We start from the raw sequence: 14,991 nt of genomic DNA on the forward strand, positions 1-14,991 counted from the left end.
TTATCAATATAATTGTAAAATCGTAAAATAGAATAATATACATATATAACCTATACTTGCTCTCGAACTAAATTGTGAATTTTTTAATTTCATTTTCGTTCAAATCCATTAACTAACAAACATTTTTTCTTTTATATGTAGAAACTACAAACGATTCTGAATCGATATAACACCCTATCTAAAGAAAAGTAATTAATGTTCGGCCAACTTAACGCTGATTTTTATTTTTGCATTTTCTCAAAAATTAGCAACTAATAAACGCTTTTATTGATATAACAAACATCTACAAACGCTTAACAAACAACTCCTGTAGTTTTTTTTCCATTATTCAATATATGTCCGGCCAATTTGACTGAGGCCCGGTTCCACAAGCTTTTTTTGATCTGGATTAAGTTAATTTTGCTATATTTTATGTCACATAGAATATAGCATAATTAACTTAATCCACTTTAAACAAGGCTTGTGGAATCGATCCTGAGGCGGCTTAAGTCCAGTTATGTGAAATAACTTTAAAACTAGCGAAGTTGGCAATGCTGAGTGTGACCAGTGACGAACAAATGGCGCTGTTTATGTCGTTTATTCATGTTCTTAGGTTAGGTTGTGTTTTGACCGTTTTTAAGTTACATTCATGGAGACCGTTCCGAAAGATTTACGCGGTTTGAGAGCTTGCTTAGTATGTTCTTTAATAAAGGTAAGTCTATCAATAGAAAATGTAATCATGAATGACTCCATTGTAACTTGTTTCATTACCTTTCCTATTTTCAACGGAATTTAGACGTTTGATCAATTTGAATTTGATGGATGTGATAATTGTGACGAATTTTTAAGAATGAAGAACAACAAGGACAATGTCTTTGACTGCACAAGCTCCAATTTTGATGGGTGGGTTTAATGCTTATTTGATTAAAAATTCATTGATGTTAATATTTAAGAGTTACCTTTGTAGAATGGTAGCTGTAATGAGTCCTGAGGATAGCTGGGTGTGTAAATGGCAAAGAATCAGTAAGCAGAATGTTTTAATAAAATTTATTAGGGATTAATAACCAAAGAGATTCGATTCACCACTCAAGACTAGTTGTAATTATAGTTGATTTAAATTATTCATTTCAGATCGTTTCTGTAAGGGTGTCTATGCAGTATCGGTATCAGGACGTTTACCTACTGGTGTTATAAGAGAAATGAAAAATAGAGGAATTACTTACAAACCACGTGATACGAGTCAAAGATAATAAATATGTAAAGATACCAATCATTCCATACCACATTTAAACTTAAAATAATCTTAATAATTTTATGTAAAGAATACCAAAATAATGAGTTTTGAATTTATTTAGGAGTGATCATTACCAATGCCACTTGCTATCGCGTGTTTCAGTACTGGCAGACTGCCATCAATGCAGTTGAGCCATAGATTTGCACAAGCTGCATGGTAACTATTTTCATTATGAACAATGCTGCCACTTGTGATGATTGTGAGGCATAATGAGCATGTAATTACTTCTTCTTTCTGTAATGGCCAAACTGGCAATTCTGTTACGATCTGAAATGTTTCGATATTACGCGTTATATACTGTAATTATATTCACTATACACATACAGTAATTTCTATAGATATCATATGTTTGCACAAAACTAATTATGAATAAAATGTTCGCCTTACCGGAATGTTGGCATAGAAAGGTCCCATTTCGGTCCAAATTTTATTGATATCTACCAGAAGTTCATCAAACCCGTGAATATTGATATTCATCTCTTTGTAAGAAAAATTAATACGTCTACAAATAGCTGCCACTTCCGCCAAATCTGCCGAATTAAATAAGTATGTTATACAGCTAATTTAAATTCAAATTAGTTCCAGTTTACTTGCTAATTGTAAATACAAATAGATGCAAGCTATTACCACATAGAAAGCTGTAACCTCGGGCAGAATTCAAAACTTGACTTAATACGATTTCCGAATTGATACCACCGAAAATATTTGCTGCAATTTGTAATAGTAATACACAGCTTTCCATATACCTCTTCCATTCTGTAAAAACACGCATATGGTTCACTTCCGTCATCGTCTCCTCCTCCGTATTCGGGGATAAGAACGATTTCAGATCCAAACTTGAGACCGAGGATGATCTAATTAATGATCCCGACGAATTATACGGTTCATTAAGGCTAAATGGTGGAACGTCGTCTCTCGCAATATTTTTTCCTGTAACAAATGTACTCTCTGTTTTTCTTCATTTCTTTATTTAAAAAATAATAGAGGGCTCCACTTGATCTATTTACCTAATTTGTTTATTTCTCTACTTGTGTCGACAGCTAATTCAAATCGCTCCTCTAAACGAGACTTTTCGTCCGCTAAATGACTTATTTTGAAATTATCGAAAGATTCTAAAATATCGAATTGCAGATCCTTCGTTTCAGACTCATGAAGTTTAACATTTATACCTAAAGAAACATTATCATGGTCGATTTCCAAAATGTTGCAAGGTACGGGAGGTAATTTGGTTCGTTCAGCAGATACAAATTCACCAAAATCGTCAGTAAAATTTCTCATCTCATCATCATTTGTGGATTGTTCCATGAGTGGTGATGATGTTACCTCTGGTACCAGCTCACGTAATGCGCTGTATTTATCCTCAACCAATTGCAGGTTCATCAAATCATCTTGAGGATGCATAGTTTTTACTTTTTGAGGTTCCACCTAAAAAAAGGATCATGAATAATTAGCACATGGTGCATGTAGCATATCCATTGGGTGTTTTTGTATTTAAAAAACAGGTCAAAAGTTTACCTGAAAGGTTGACTCCAATTTTTTGAAAGCAACAGAATTGTTGTGGGTCTCGGTGATATCCACAGACACTGATGAGCCAGATGAAATCTCCCTACGATCAACAACGTGCTCATTCGACGTATCATTTCTTATCACAGTGTCTTTAAGTATTACTGTCTTTGATTGACCTTTCACAGTACACTTTGGAAATAATTCTGGCATACAATGCGGTGTCATCGTACTATTACGATCTCTTATAGTTTGCGACGACAAATTAATAGGTAAATTCGTGAGACGCATAGATAGAGTTGCATTCGATGCTATGCTTTTCTTCTGCTTTTCTACAGGCTTTTTAACGGCCAAATTATGGTTCGCTAAACGGCTGCCAATAGCCGACCCTTGTTTACTATCCCGAATTGAGGAACTGTAAATATTTGAAAGCGGAGCGCTTTGGAAATCAGCGAAGTCATCTGTAGCATCAGATGAGCTTAACTCGGTCCTCGTGGACTTTGGCTCTGCCATGCCAGTTTCTGCATTATTACTTGGATTTACTAAAATTCTTGACTGTAAACTTAAGATGTATTTAACATCTAAGTATGGTACAGGTGCTGCCGAAAACAGGTGCAATACATCTAAGTTGTTAAAAGCGTACGAAGCCTGTGCAGCACCAACCAGAGCAAGAACAATATAAAGCTCTTGCTCCGTTAACTGTCCCGCATACTTTTGGTTCGCCAAACTCCAAATGTGTCCCAAGACCTCGGTCGAAAGCTGACTAGTAAGTAGAAGTGGGAAAATCTTATTGGTATCGACCAATAATTCATTTCTTATCGCTTTTGCCTTATCTTCTTTCACAGCTTCCCAAACGGCCTTATATAAAAGAGGCAGATTAGGTGAATTTGCCCATAACCAAACTGGCACTTGGGTCTGTCTTTTCTCCATGTGATCCTTGTTCATTTTCAACATTTATCCTTCTTTGATCCAATTGCTACACGATATTCTTCAACACACAATTTTAGCATTGCAAACTCCATAACTTGTTTTGTAAATATTAGTATTACTGAATAATATTTTTAGCAGAAGTATAAGGATTTGTTATTTGTTTTTTATATCCATCTGACCAAATGTGATCAGCATAAGCACAGTATTAGACACATCGAATTTGTCCAAAACTGTCCAAAATGTCCAAACCATTTATCTATACACTTTGTTCTGATTGGTCGTCACTGACTGATCATACAAATGACTTCAACTCGTTAAAATTATATTCAGAGAGTGTTAAAAGTTAAGGAATCATTAGTTTTATTTAAAAAAGCTTTTCAATTTTGGTAAGAGTTAAAGTCCTCTTAAAAGCCAAATGGAGTTATATGTAGATGGAGCTTCGAAATGCGAAGTTCGAATTCCGAACTACTCCAAGGCCGTGTTCCAGAATTCACTGCCAGTACTGCGGATATCGTTATATCTTTGTCAAGAATGAAGCATTGAAAGAAGACAGAAGGATATTCCGCAGTACTGCCAGTGAATTTTGAAACACGATCCAAGTCGCCAAATATGATGGATGATATGTATGTACATACATACATATGTGTATGTGTGTGCGCACGCCCTCTAGACGCACTCTATACAACAGCGAAATATAACCTGTATTTCAGACAGTTCAGACATCTTTAAAGTACAATACTACAATAGTCACAAAACAGTGCCGATAGTGGTCAATCAGTTCACAGAAACGGAAACCAAGCAAAACTAGAAGAAGAAGAAGGTCAAATGTCCTGTTACCATTTGACGTACGATATTCGCTATGTGGATAAAGCCAGAGGAGGTTTTAGTGGCAAATGCTTTATGGTAAATTAATTTGTATGGCCCGTCCATTTTTGTTACTATAATTACTGTTTACATATCTGTCAAAGACAGCTGGTGAATGGTACTGATCAATAACCTCCAATTGTTTGGCTATGTAGAGTTCTTGTGAACTTCTTTTGCAAACTTAGTTCTCTCTCTCTCTCTCTCTCTCTCTCTCTCTCTCTCAGTCTCTCTCTCTCTCTCTTAATTTGCCTTTAATCCTCTTTCTCAATTCTAGATTTTCTTTTAATTACCAATGTGTTGCATTTAATGTAATCAACGGTTGTTCATATTAAATGAATTTTAAAGTATAAAGTAAAGTCTAAAGCTTTTTGCATTTTTATCATAGTTTTATCAGTAAAGACAGTTGGTATTTTATCGGCGTGTCCACAAAGTTGCAATGTTGATTTGGACCTTGACTTAGGATGCCACATTCAGAGTACAGTAGGAATACACAATTTTAACAGGAATGTTAACGATCGCAGAAAATTATACTGAAAATCGTAATCGATGATATAAAAGACAACGATAAGTTTAATTAATTATTTCGTATATGAAATTTTTCATTTTATAAATTAACATTATGTCCAATGATACTAGAATTATTGTTGTTACATCCGAAAAACCAAGGGAGGCGGATGCATACACGCACACAAGCATACATTTATTGGAAATGCGTGATTATATTTTGATTGCAAAAGCGTTAAATCTAATATTACTAACTGTATCTAAAATTTATTTTCAATTTTTTTTTTCTTACCACTGATTAACTCCATCAATCAAATTATTGACATTTTATAATTGTACCTTTCAATTATTATTCAGGAGGAAAAAGAAATATTTTTCATTGAATATGGTTAATTTCTTAAATTAATATCAACTATTTTTTAAATATATTATCTTTGTTTTTTTTTATTTCTGACAAAGACATTATAAAATAAATAACTTTTCTTTTTTTTTTTCAAATTAACTAAAGGATCACAGAAGAGGCAAATGTTTATTTTGTTTTGCAACGTCGAAAGGGTCATGGAAAAACTAAGGGTCTTGCTTCAATACTTGTGGGGACATTGGATAGTGTTCTGGACACAAAGCCAGCACCTTTTAGAATTCTTCATCAAACACCATCATCGGAAGTCTATTGGGGTAATATGTTATAAAAACAAAATAAACTTATATTTTTAATTAATATTGTTAGTGCTTTAGCTTTACAAATAATAATAATGTAAAGATTGAGTTTTTTAGCTCATCCTATAAATATAAATTTTATACCAATAGTGATAACAGCAAAGTAACTGATAAATGAAAAAAACATTATGCAGCTGAGCTTTCTTCGTATTATAAATTTTTTATAAATGTAATAAATATTTAGTTAATAATATTTTCTGTCTTCACTTAGCTGTGGCTTCCTCTTTGACAAGAGAAGAGATTATGCAAGACTGGCAATGGTTAAACACTCATCTAATGGATACCCTAAAATCTTTTGATACAGAAGAAGAAATTACAGATTTTGTTTGTTGCAAAATTCAATCAATTATAGCAAATAATGTTCCAGACTCTCAATTTGCTGATGGTAGTATTTTATTTTCCTTTTGAAATAAATTAATTAACTTATTTTTTAATAACATTAATAAATTTATTTTTTTCAGAAGAAGATCCAGAATCTTTCAAATCTGTTTCATTTAAATTTCATCAACTTCTTAATGTGCCAAAGGAAGATAAACTTGTTAATTATTATTCATGCAGGTATGTACTAATAGCTAATGTAAGAAAAATTTTATTCAATTATTAATACATGGACCTATTAAGATTTCCTTGAAAATTTATTAGCTATTGGAAATCTCGAATACCCAGACAAGGATGGCTCTACTTATCTGTGAATCACTTATGCTTTTATTCATATATTTTATCAAAAGAAACAAAATTGATTATTAGATGGGCAGATATTACAGAGCTAGGTAAAACTAACTCGTTTCTATTCCCTGATAGTATACGCGTGGTAACCCGTGACAATAAAGAGGTATACATTGGAAAAGTCTCATTTTTATTCAAATTATAAATAGTTATTGATTTTAAAATATTTATTTTTACAGCATTACTTTTCCATGTTATTACATAAATCAGATACTTATTCTTTAATGGAACAACTTACAAATATAGCTATGAAAAGGTAAGAAACACTTAAGGTAACAGAGAAAATGTTCAAAAACATGACACTAATATTTATTTCAGATTGATTGATGAAAAAAGTGGTTTCAATGAAGACAGGGATCTTCTAAATAAATTAAGGTATAACAAAACTTATTGATTTTTAACTATAATTTTATCTTAAAATGAAATGCTTTTTATAGCAAGAATGTGCCTAAAAAACCATCATTCTTGAAAAGAGACTTGGATGCTCGCGCCCATTCAGAAGCATACAGATTACAATTTAGGTTGCCTGGCACTGAAAAATTAGATGGTAGTATAGATGCAACGTTATGGACTCCCTACAATAAAAAATATGTTTGGGGCAAAATATTTTTATCACAAAATTATTTGTGCTTTGAAAGTAGAGTATGTACCTTGTAATGTGTTACTTAATAGTCAAAAAAAGAAATTAATTTCTATTGACATTATTAATAATTTAGGTAAAATGGGTAGTGAGTTTAGTAATACCATTGAGAGAAGTGAGACAGGTAGAACCAGCAGAAAATCAATCATCCACCACTGGTATCGATAAGTCTATACTTGTTACATCAGCACGCTCCTCGTTCTTTTTCTCTCAATTGCATGACCGAGATTTTGTTGTGCAAAAAATATCCGAGCTCTTGTCAAAGAGCCAACAAATACACATGTAAGGTTAACTAAATCTCCGGACTAATTAAGTAGCTTTTGCAAACTATTGTTTACGATTATCGTTTAATTTCGAATAAAAATTTTTATTTAGACCCATAGACGCACTAATTCTTCAAGATTCTTCTTTCGGTAATATTAGTCATTGCGAAGAGGTGGTAATTGAGGAGGTACTGTGGAAACCACAACCACCTTTAATGACATTATTCAAAGTTCCATTATCTCCCGAAGCTGCATTGAAGCAAGAAGCTAAAGAAAAGCAGTGGGAGCTACACTTTTCCGAATATGGTAGAGGTATAACAATGTACAAGACTACAGAAACTGTAAAACTCGTTATTCAAGGTGTACCCCAAGCTCTAAGAGGGGAAATTTGGTTAACATTTTCAGGTAAGCTTAATTCACAAAGTAAGTTCAATTAGAGTTTAAAAAATTGTTATATTAATATTGTCTCTTCTAAACAGGTGCTTTAAACGAGATGGCGGTGAACTCAGGACTTTACAAAACTTTAGTTGATCAGTCTTTGGGTAAAACATGCCAAGCTAATGAAGAAATAGAAAGAGATCTACATAGATCTTTACCAGAACATCCAGCTTTTCAGTCGGATGTTGGAATAAGCGCTCTTAGAAGAGTACTTTCAGCATATGCTTGGAGAAATCCACAAATTGGCTATTGCCAAGCAATGAACATAGTAGCGTCCGTTCTTTTGATATATTGTTCAGAAGAATCAGCTTTCTGGCAATTATGTAACGTCTGCGAGTCATTATTACCAGATTATTATGATAGACGAGTTGTTGGCGCTCTAGTCGATCAAGGCCTTTTGGAGGAATTAGCTGCGGAACATTTACCGACTTTACACGCTAAATTGCAAGAATTAGGCCTTATTAAAGTCATATCACTGTCTTGGTTTTTAACAATATTTTTGAGTGTCATGCCCACTAGCAGTGCTGTTAATATTATGGATTGTTTTTTCTACGATGGAGCAAAAGTTATTTTTCAAGTAACTATTCAATTATCCTCTATTTATGTGACAAAGAAAGTCTCGGCAATGTACTCCAGTTAAATTGAGGATATTCTCTCTTTTACAACAGATAGCGTTAATGGTGTTAGAATGGAATCAAGACAAGCTTCTAAATTGTCGAGATGACGGGGAAGCAATGAAACTATTGACTGATTATCTTGGAGGTGTGTACAACGACGAGGGCCCTGTATTTCCAAAGCCGATTGACAGCGTCATTCCTAGCCGAGTATGTATTTAGGTTTTTACAAAAGGTATACGACTCGATATTACCAAGAGATCGAACACTTATTGAAATCCCTGTCTGTTCTCATAATTTTATTACTTACTGGAAGTTTTTTATAATTCTTTTGTTAAGAATGAAACTCTTGGTTATTTTTTAGAGCATATCTGTCCAAACTTTAATATACGAAGCGTACTCAAGATACGGCTCTTTGACAATTGGTGGAATAGAAAGACTCCGATTGAAACATAGACTTAGAGTAGTGCAGAGCTTAGAAGAAGGAATTGAAAAAAATATTATAAGAAGCGTAATAGTAGACAAGTATATGAGTACTGAGGAATTACAAGTAGGTATTTAAAAATAATATTTCGATTTGTTATGTTAAAACAAAATCATTTATTAAAAGAAGTTTTTTTTTAGGAGTTATTAAGTTTGGTAAGGGAAGAGCTAATGAGTCAGCGAAAAACTGAGCCAGATCGATATGATCCCACGCAACCACCTTATGAAGCATATAAAATAGACTTTGAACTTTTTAGAATTTTATTTGGAGGATTATCACCTTGGGGAAAATGCTCCCAAGCTGAATCCTTGGCTGCACGTCTTTTCCGTGTAAGTTAAAAAAATTATGCTCAAGGCTCATGTAACGCGATCTAGTAATTGTATTACATTATTCCAGCTACTAGATAGAAATCATGATGATCTTTTAAACTTTCGGGAATTAGTTCAAGGAATTGGAATGACCGCCACTGTAGATTTAACTCAGAGATTAAAGTTATTGTACACATTGCATTTACCTCCGCTTCTAACACCTGTTGATTTTGAATCACCTGTGCATTCTTGTAAGTATACTTATCTCTTTAATAATATAACGCGTAGATATTAGTATATCGCAGAAGAAAACATCAATTTTCAATCATCAGATGGAGCTGAAGTGGCAGCAGAAGCAACCGACTTTTTTGACAGTATGGAACAGAGTGTCGCTTCTTTAGAAATACCAGTCAGTACAGCAGAAGAGCTGACGGCTGGAACTTTGTCACGATCAACTAGCCTTAATAGCCAGCAGGGTGATCAATCATGGGAAGTTCAAAGCATGGAAAGTTTAAGATCTATGTTGGCTTCGAAGGATAGTCCACTTGATCTCAAAACAGTTCCAAAAATGTCGCAAAGGCATTTCATTGTATTATGGAAAACACTTTATGATATGTTCCCCATACAACCTGAAGAGCAAGATGCTTATCACTGTATTGCAACTATAGGTTGATTGAATATTCTTATTTGTGTATTGATATTTTATGAGCAGTAACAATGAATTACATTTTCTGTTGCTAAATAGGTACACTGTTACTCAAACTAGGCGATGTTGGTAAAAAATTTTATGTTGATCGAGAAGAATCTGAAGATAGTTTAATGCTTGCTGCAGAACAGTGCTCAGTGGTAGAAAAGGTAAGTTTATTGTTTAAATAAATTGAGAACGAGTTAATGACTACTTAAATATTGATTTTTATTTTTATTAATAATATTTTACTTAAAAATTAGTCTCCTGATCGAAATGGCAATCCATCAAGTACACCTTCAACTACTGATCCCTATTGGGCAATAACAGTTGAACAATTTCTAGCATCAGCGCTGACTGGTGATATAATAGTCGCCTTTTTCAGCAAAAGAGCCAATCTAATCGAGGCAATAAATACCCTTAGAAACCGACGATTTAATCGGGTTCATTCTCTATCCAATACGCCTGTGATAAACTTGTAATATACACAACCAAAAATCTACACGAGTATTAACAAAAGTTCGAAGAATTATCATAGATTCAACCATACAACTGAAAGGTATAAATATTAATCATTTTTTGTTTTCAAAGTAAATACGATTCATAGCTTTATCGATATTAAAGTTAAAGCATGAAAATATCAAATATATTATATATTTATAAATTTTAATGTAATTAATCTTTATTGATTATCTTATCTGGTATTTTTGTATAATATATATATATATATATATATTATATCGGAAATATCACTCGCATAAGCACGTTTAATCATTGCTTAAAATTTTATAGTATTGTTTCATGATATTAATTAGTACAGCAAAATAAGCTTATTGTGTTTTTTTAGTAAGATCAGTTTCTGAAGCTGTTTCAAATAGTTTAACAGTTTTATTTTATCGAACGTCATTTTAAAGAAATTTTTCTTCTGTTGTATTTTTTAAAAAGGTATACTTATATTCTTTGTTCTTTTTACACAATTTATATAGACGTAATGTAATTATACTATATTTATCATCAAAGGTAAAATGTAATGCAATAAGATTTTAATTTTGTTAATCATGTTTACATGTTAAGTCGCCGGAAGAAATGCGATAAACTTTAGGAATGTAGTTATTGCATACATAGGAAAAAAGTTAAAACGATTCTTGTGCATTTGTGTCATTTTAATTTTTTTAAAACATAATATAAATAACAATGTCACATCTTTATCATTTTTTGTGTATTATTATCGCTTATAAAATTTTCAAAAATTTCACCACTGGCCTATAAACATTTTATACTTTTTCTACACAGGAGTTAATTGTGTCTCTTCAGATAAAATAAAGATAATAGATACCAGAAATTGTTATTGATGTTGTAAATAGAAAAAAATGAAATGACAAAAAATGCAAAGGGCATTTTATAATTTCCTTTCTGTCTATATTCCGCTTCACGCATATGCTTACATTGACATTCATCGAATCTGCTCGTAAAAAATAGCACGAGCAGATTCAATCAGATTCGATGAATGTCAGTATTGTCAGTGTACATAAAGCGCTAAAATTCTATAGCAAACATAACATAAACTATATATTTCTTGCGCGTGAAATGCAATGCATCATATATATGCAACACATTTACATGTTCCTTCCGACTCACCTTGTATATTATTTAAACGACCGAAACACTAAGAGTTGTATTATTAAAGTGACGGATTTAATTAACGTCTATATAAAGAATAGAAATAAAATATAGTATATATTTTTGCACAAATAAGTGTGGAATAGAATCGTAACAAATATATTTTTGTTCAAGTTAAAAAATTGGGGAATATTTATTTCCAGACATGGATTATTATTTGCATAATTTACGATGAATTTTAGGAGCAACCGTAGCTTTTAAAGCGTTAATTAAATTAGTCACCTTAATGGAATCAGTCCATACATTCTATACAACACACACAGTAAACTGATATTATAAATAGAACCGCATATTGATTAAGAAATTAGTAACTTTTATTAGTTCCTAAACAATATTATAATTCTGTTGAGCTAAGAGTCTTTAAACTTGAATTGTAATAAAATTAACTCTGTAGTTTTATTTTATGTACATAAATATATAATTTGAATACTCTCTTAATTAACGATTTTAATCATTTAACTAATTCATAATAAATGAGAGTCAGCTATATTTAAATTATTATAATGAAGAGGAATTATGATAAGTTATAGCATGTAGTTTCCTGTGAGAATATTTTATAAGCGCATAACTGATCTTTATAGTAGTTTACTATATCACTTCTTTGTTATAAAAATTTTCATTATATATTTTTAAATAAATATATTTTATGGTTATACATTAAATAAAAATGGCTTTTAGAGTATTTTATTGATTATAATTAATATGATCCACTTATAACTTCTCATACAATAGTAGTATAATTTATAAAGAATTTGTTTTGGAATAAACAAAATTTTAAAGATAATGATCATATTATGAATTTAAAAGAATCTACTAAATTTTAATATACTTCACATATATAAGAAATCTGACTGAACTCTTATAAATATAAATATAAACTATAAAATTCTATAATAAGAACATGAAAGATTTAAAAGGACTTAAGAACAAGGGTGATACCGACGTTACAGAGCGGCTTAACTTGAAATCTTAATTATCAAAAGCAATATTATTTAAAGACCCATTTCACTTTTAACAATGGTATTCGAATCCTTGTAGAAGTACCTTTTGAATGAAACAATAAAATTTTCAAATAACATTGTTTTTTAAAAATTTAAATTTCAGGATAAGGCACTATAATGTTGGTATACGGTTTCCCATTAATTTTAATAAATAAATACATGTAGATAGTTTTTTTCTATTTTATTTAAAGTATATTATAGTTTGTAGGATCAAATATTAAAAATTTTTAGGAAGCAATCCATCCTTCTTTGCAAGACGAACTAAACAATCATCAGACTCTCCCTAAAATTAGAAATGCATAATTAAAATTTTAACTTAGATTCAATACTCAAAATACAATATTTATGAAAATTATATCAATAAATAAGATTTAAATAATAATCATTTACCATTCGCCGAATAGCCCCACAGATTGCATACATTTTATGAGTGTCAGTCATGCGTCCAGTTTCAGGGTCTACTTCTGCAAGGGATAGCTGGATAGATGCATGATCCTTGGCATGAATGATGCGATTACTTGCAGAGCTTAAAAGAAACACTATGTTTAATTTGTGGTCATTACAAAGCTGATATACTAGGCCTACCTAACCTTATATTTTTACTGAGATTGTTATTATATCACTATATTCATTAGTCCTTTATACAATTACGTTTTTTGCATGTAGATTAAAAGGGAATATTTTATTGATATCTAATGTGCAAATATTATTATGAAGCTAGAGAAAACAATTTGATAAATACACGTGCGCTACTTACCACTTTCTTGGAATGTACAAATCAACGAGGTTTCCTGCGTCGTTGTCCATTGTTTATACTAAAACATCATTTTGAATAATATTTCGTAAAGCCATTACTCAAAAATATCTAAGAAACAGATGTAAAAGAAGATATTTGCATTACTTACGTGCGACACGGTTAGCGGAAAAAGGATTCAGGACAGAAAAGAACGAAAATGGCTTTTACATACACTTTCACTGATACTGTAGGATTGTGTTCCATTATTGGCTGCTTTCCAGTTAGACTAAAAATCGACACAGTCAGACACAATCGGACACAAATGTACATTTTGGGTGACATGCAATGTACCATTTGTGTCCGATTATGTCTGACTGTGTCGATTTTCAAGCTAACAGGAAAGCAGCCATTAACTGTTAGCAATAAGTCTATAATCTACGTGACACGTCATATACAGGTTGCGTTCGTTTAACTGCGAGTACTAAAACTCTACAATGTATGTCACGTAAAATATAGGTTTTCAGTACTGGCAGTACATAAACGAACGCAGTCACAGTTTCAGTACACTATTGCTCAATAATCTTGCGTCAGGCGAGGGGCAGTGGGGATAAGAGAGGCAAGGGGTTATCTAGGGAATTCTAGTGGACACCGTCAAATTTTTGATCGGCTATCCCTTTGACGCAAAAGAGCTGTCAAAAGCTAAATTAACCTGTATTTTGAAGAAATACAGAAACATAAATATTTTTAAAAAACAAATAAGAAGAAAGAAAGAAAGGATTTTAATAAATATATAAAGAAAAAATATCAGATGAGTATTAGTTAATAGGAAATGTTAAAGTAATTATAAATTATTAAGAAAATATACTTTGTGGTTTTTTTATTTCTGTTACAGGTTAAATGCTGTTTCTGATGAGTTTAAATTACAGCAAAGAAATATATATAGACCAATGAATAAAAAAGGACTAATTTATGAAGCATTTCTGTGTGGACCAGTTATTTCAATAATTATGGTTTAATTATGTTATAATAGTGATTGTGAAAGCGTTTGGTGTATATACACAAAGAAATTCTATTATAAATTAATAATTATATATAATAATGTGTTGATTCCTATTACTATAAATTAAAGCTAGTTCAATTAAAATACTCGTTCTCTTTCTTCCTTATCCAAATTCTATACATACATAGTAATTAGATATTCTCATAGAATCTATCCTTTAAACTAATTAAATTGCAACTATTTGAAATGTGCAAGTCATAACTATTTGCTTCAATTATTTGTATTATTCAATGCGAGACAAATTGCATAGAGACTCTTCAAATTTCTTATTGATCTGTCACATTCTTTCACATCTTGTGTGACATTTATTTGCCTTGATTGTTCCTTCTTCTTCTAGTTTTCAACATATACCAATATTTCTCTAGATATTTTCAAATACGCTGAAGTATGCTTATTCTGCTGTCTAATTGATTCTATCAATGTGAGGATGATAGGTAAGCTATTGCTCTATTAAATTTGAAGAATCTAGACACTTCACTTAATTTATTGTACTTAAATATAATGTTTGGTACTTCGTCTACATGATATCTTTTCTTTACATTTGACAGGATATTGTCCTCCAATA

At 31.6% G+C, this 14,991-nt stretch overlaps 4 protein-coding genes across 6 annotated transcripts; 2 read left to right on the forward strand and 2 right to left on the reverse strand.

The window, feature by feature from the left end:
* The first annotated feature begins 532 nt into the window (after positions 1-532).
* On the forward strand, positions 533-1,650 carry spt4 (Transcription elongation factor subunit spt4). Of its 2 annotated transcripts, XM_066730165.1 has the most exons (5): positions 533-691; positions 776-882; positions 947-1,002; positions 1,111-1,236; positions 1,335-1,650. In XM_066730165.1, the coding sequence occupies exons 1-4, from the start codon at positions 629-631 to the stop codon at positions 1,227-1,229; spliced, it is 345 nt and encodes a 114-aa protein (XP_066586262.1). In that variant the 5' UTR covers positions 533-628; the 3' UTR covers positions 1,230-1,236; positions 1,335-1,650. The 2 variants fall into 2 exon arrangements, with proteins under 2 accessions (XP_066586262.1, XP_066586261.1); XM_066730164.1 differs by lacking the exon at positions 1,335-1,650 and having other exon boundaries at positions 1,111-1,329.
* On the reverse strand, positions 1,331-3,906 carry LOC136775417 (synergin gamma-like). The gene is made up of 5 exons (XM_066730163.1): positions 2,789-3,906; positions 2,281-2,698; positions 1,901-2,203; positions 1,661-1,803; positions 1,331-1,540 (listed from the first exon to the last, which is right to left on the reverse strand). Exons 1-5 carry the CDS (start codon positions 3,728-3,730, stop codon positions 1,331-1,333), a joined length of 2,016 nt encoding a protein of 671 aa, XP_066586260.1. The 5' UTR covers positions 3,731-3,906.
* Positions 3,907-4,412: 506 nt separating this feature from the next.
* Positions 4,413-12,650, forward strand: Tbc1d8-9 (TBC1 domain family member 8/9). 2 transcript variants are annotated; one of them, XM_066730371.1, is made up of 18 exons: positions 4,413-4,609; positions 5,583-5,749; positions 6,003-6,176; positions 6,253-6,349; positions 6,434-6,623; positions 6,697-6,773; positions 6,836-6,892; positions 6,955-7,159; positions 7,234-7,439; positions 7,533-7,825; positions 7,900-8,435; positions 8,527-8,682; positions 8,837-9,022; positions 9,097-9,285; positions 9,353-9,515; positions 9,597-9,932; positions 10,010-10,119; positions 10,213-12,650. In XM_066730371.1, exons 1-18 carry the CDS (start codon positions 4,566-4,568, stop codon positions 10,429-10,431), a joined length of 3,405 nt encoding a protein of 1,134 aa, XP_066586468.1. In that variant the 5' UTR covers positions 4,413-4,565; the 3' UTR covers positions 10,432-12,650. The 2 variants fall into 2 exon arrangements, with proteins under 2 accessions (XP_066586468.1, XP_066586469.1); XM_066730372.1 differs by having other exon boundaries at positions 6,256-6,349.
* Positions 12,651-12,796: 146 nt separating this feature from the next.
* RpS21 (ribosomal protein S21) lies at positions 12,797-13,632 on the reverse strand. Its single transcript, XM_066730373.1, has 4 exons — positions 13,536-13,632; positions 13,388-13,445; positions 13,021-13,156; positions 12,797-12,913 (listed from the first exon to the last, which is right to left on the reverse strand). Exons 2-4 carry the CDS (start codon positions 13,435-13,437, stop codon positions 12,848-12,850), a joined length of 252 nt encoding a protein of 83 aa, XP_066586470.1. The 5' UTR covers positions 13,438-13,445; positions 13,536-13,632; the 3' UTR covers positions 12,797-12,847.
* Positions 13,633-14,991: the final 1,359 nt, after the last annotated feature.

The sequence above is a fragment of the Prorops nasuta genome, unplaced genomic scaffold (assembly GCF_024137725.1).
Source record: "Prorops nasuta isolate Cenicafe-Biocafe unplaced genomic scaffold, Cenicafe_Pnas_1.2 PNAS00008, whole genome shotgun sequence".
Taxonomy (NCBI): Eukaryota; Metazoa; Arthropoda; class Insecta; order Hymenoptera; family Bethylidae; genus Prorops; species Prorops nasuta.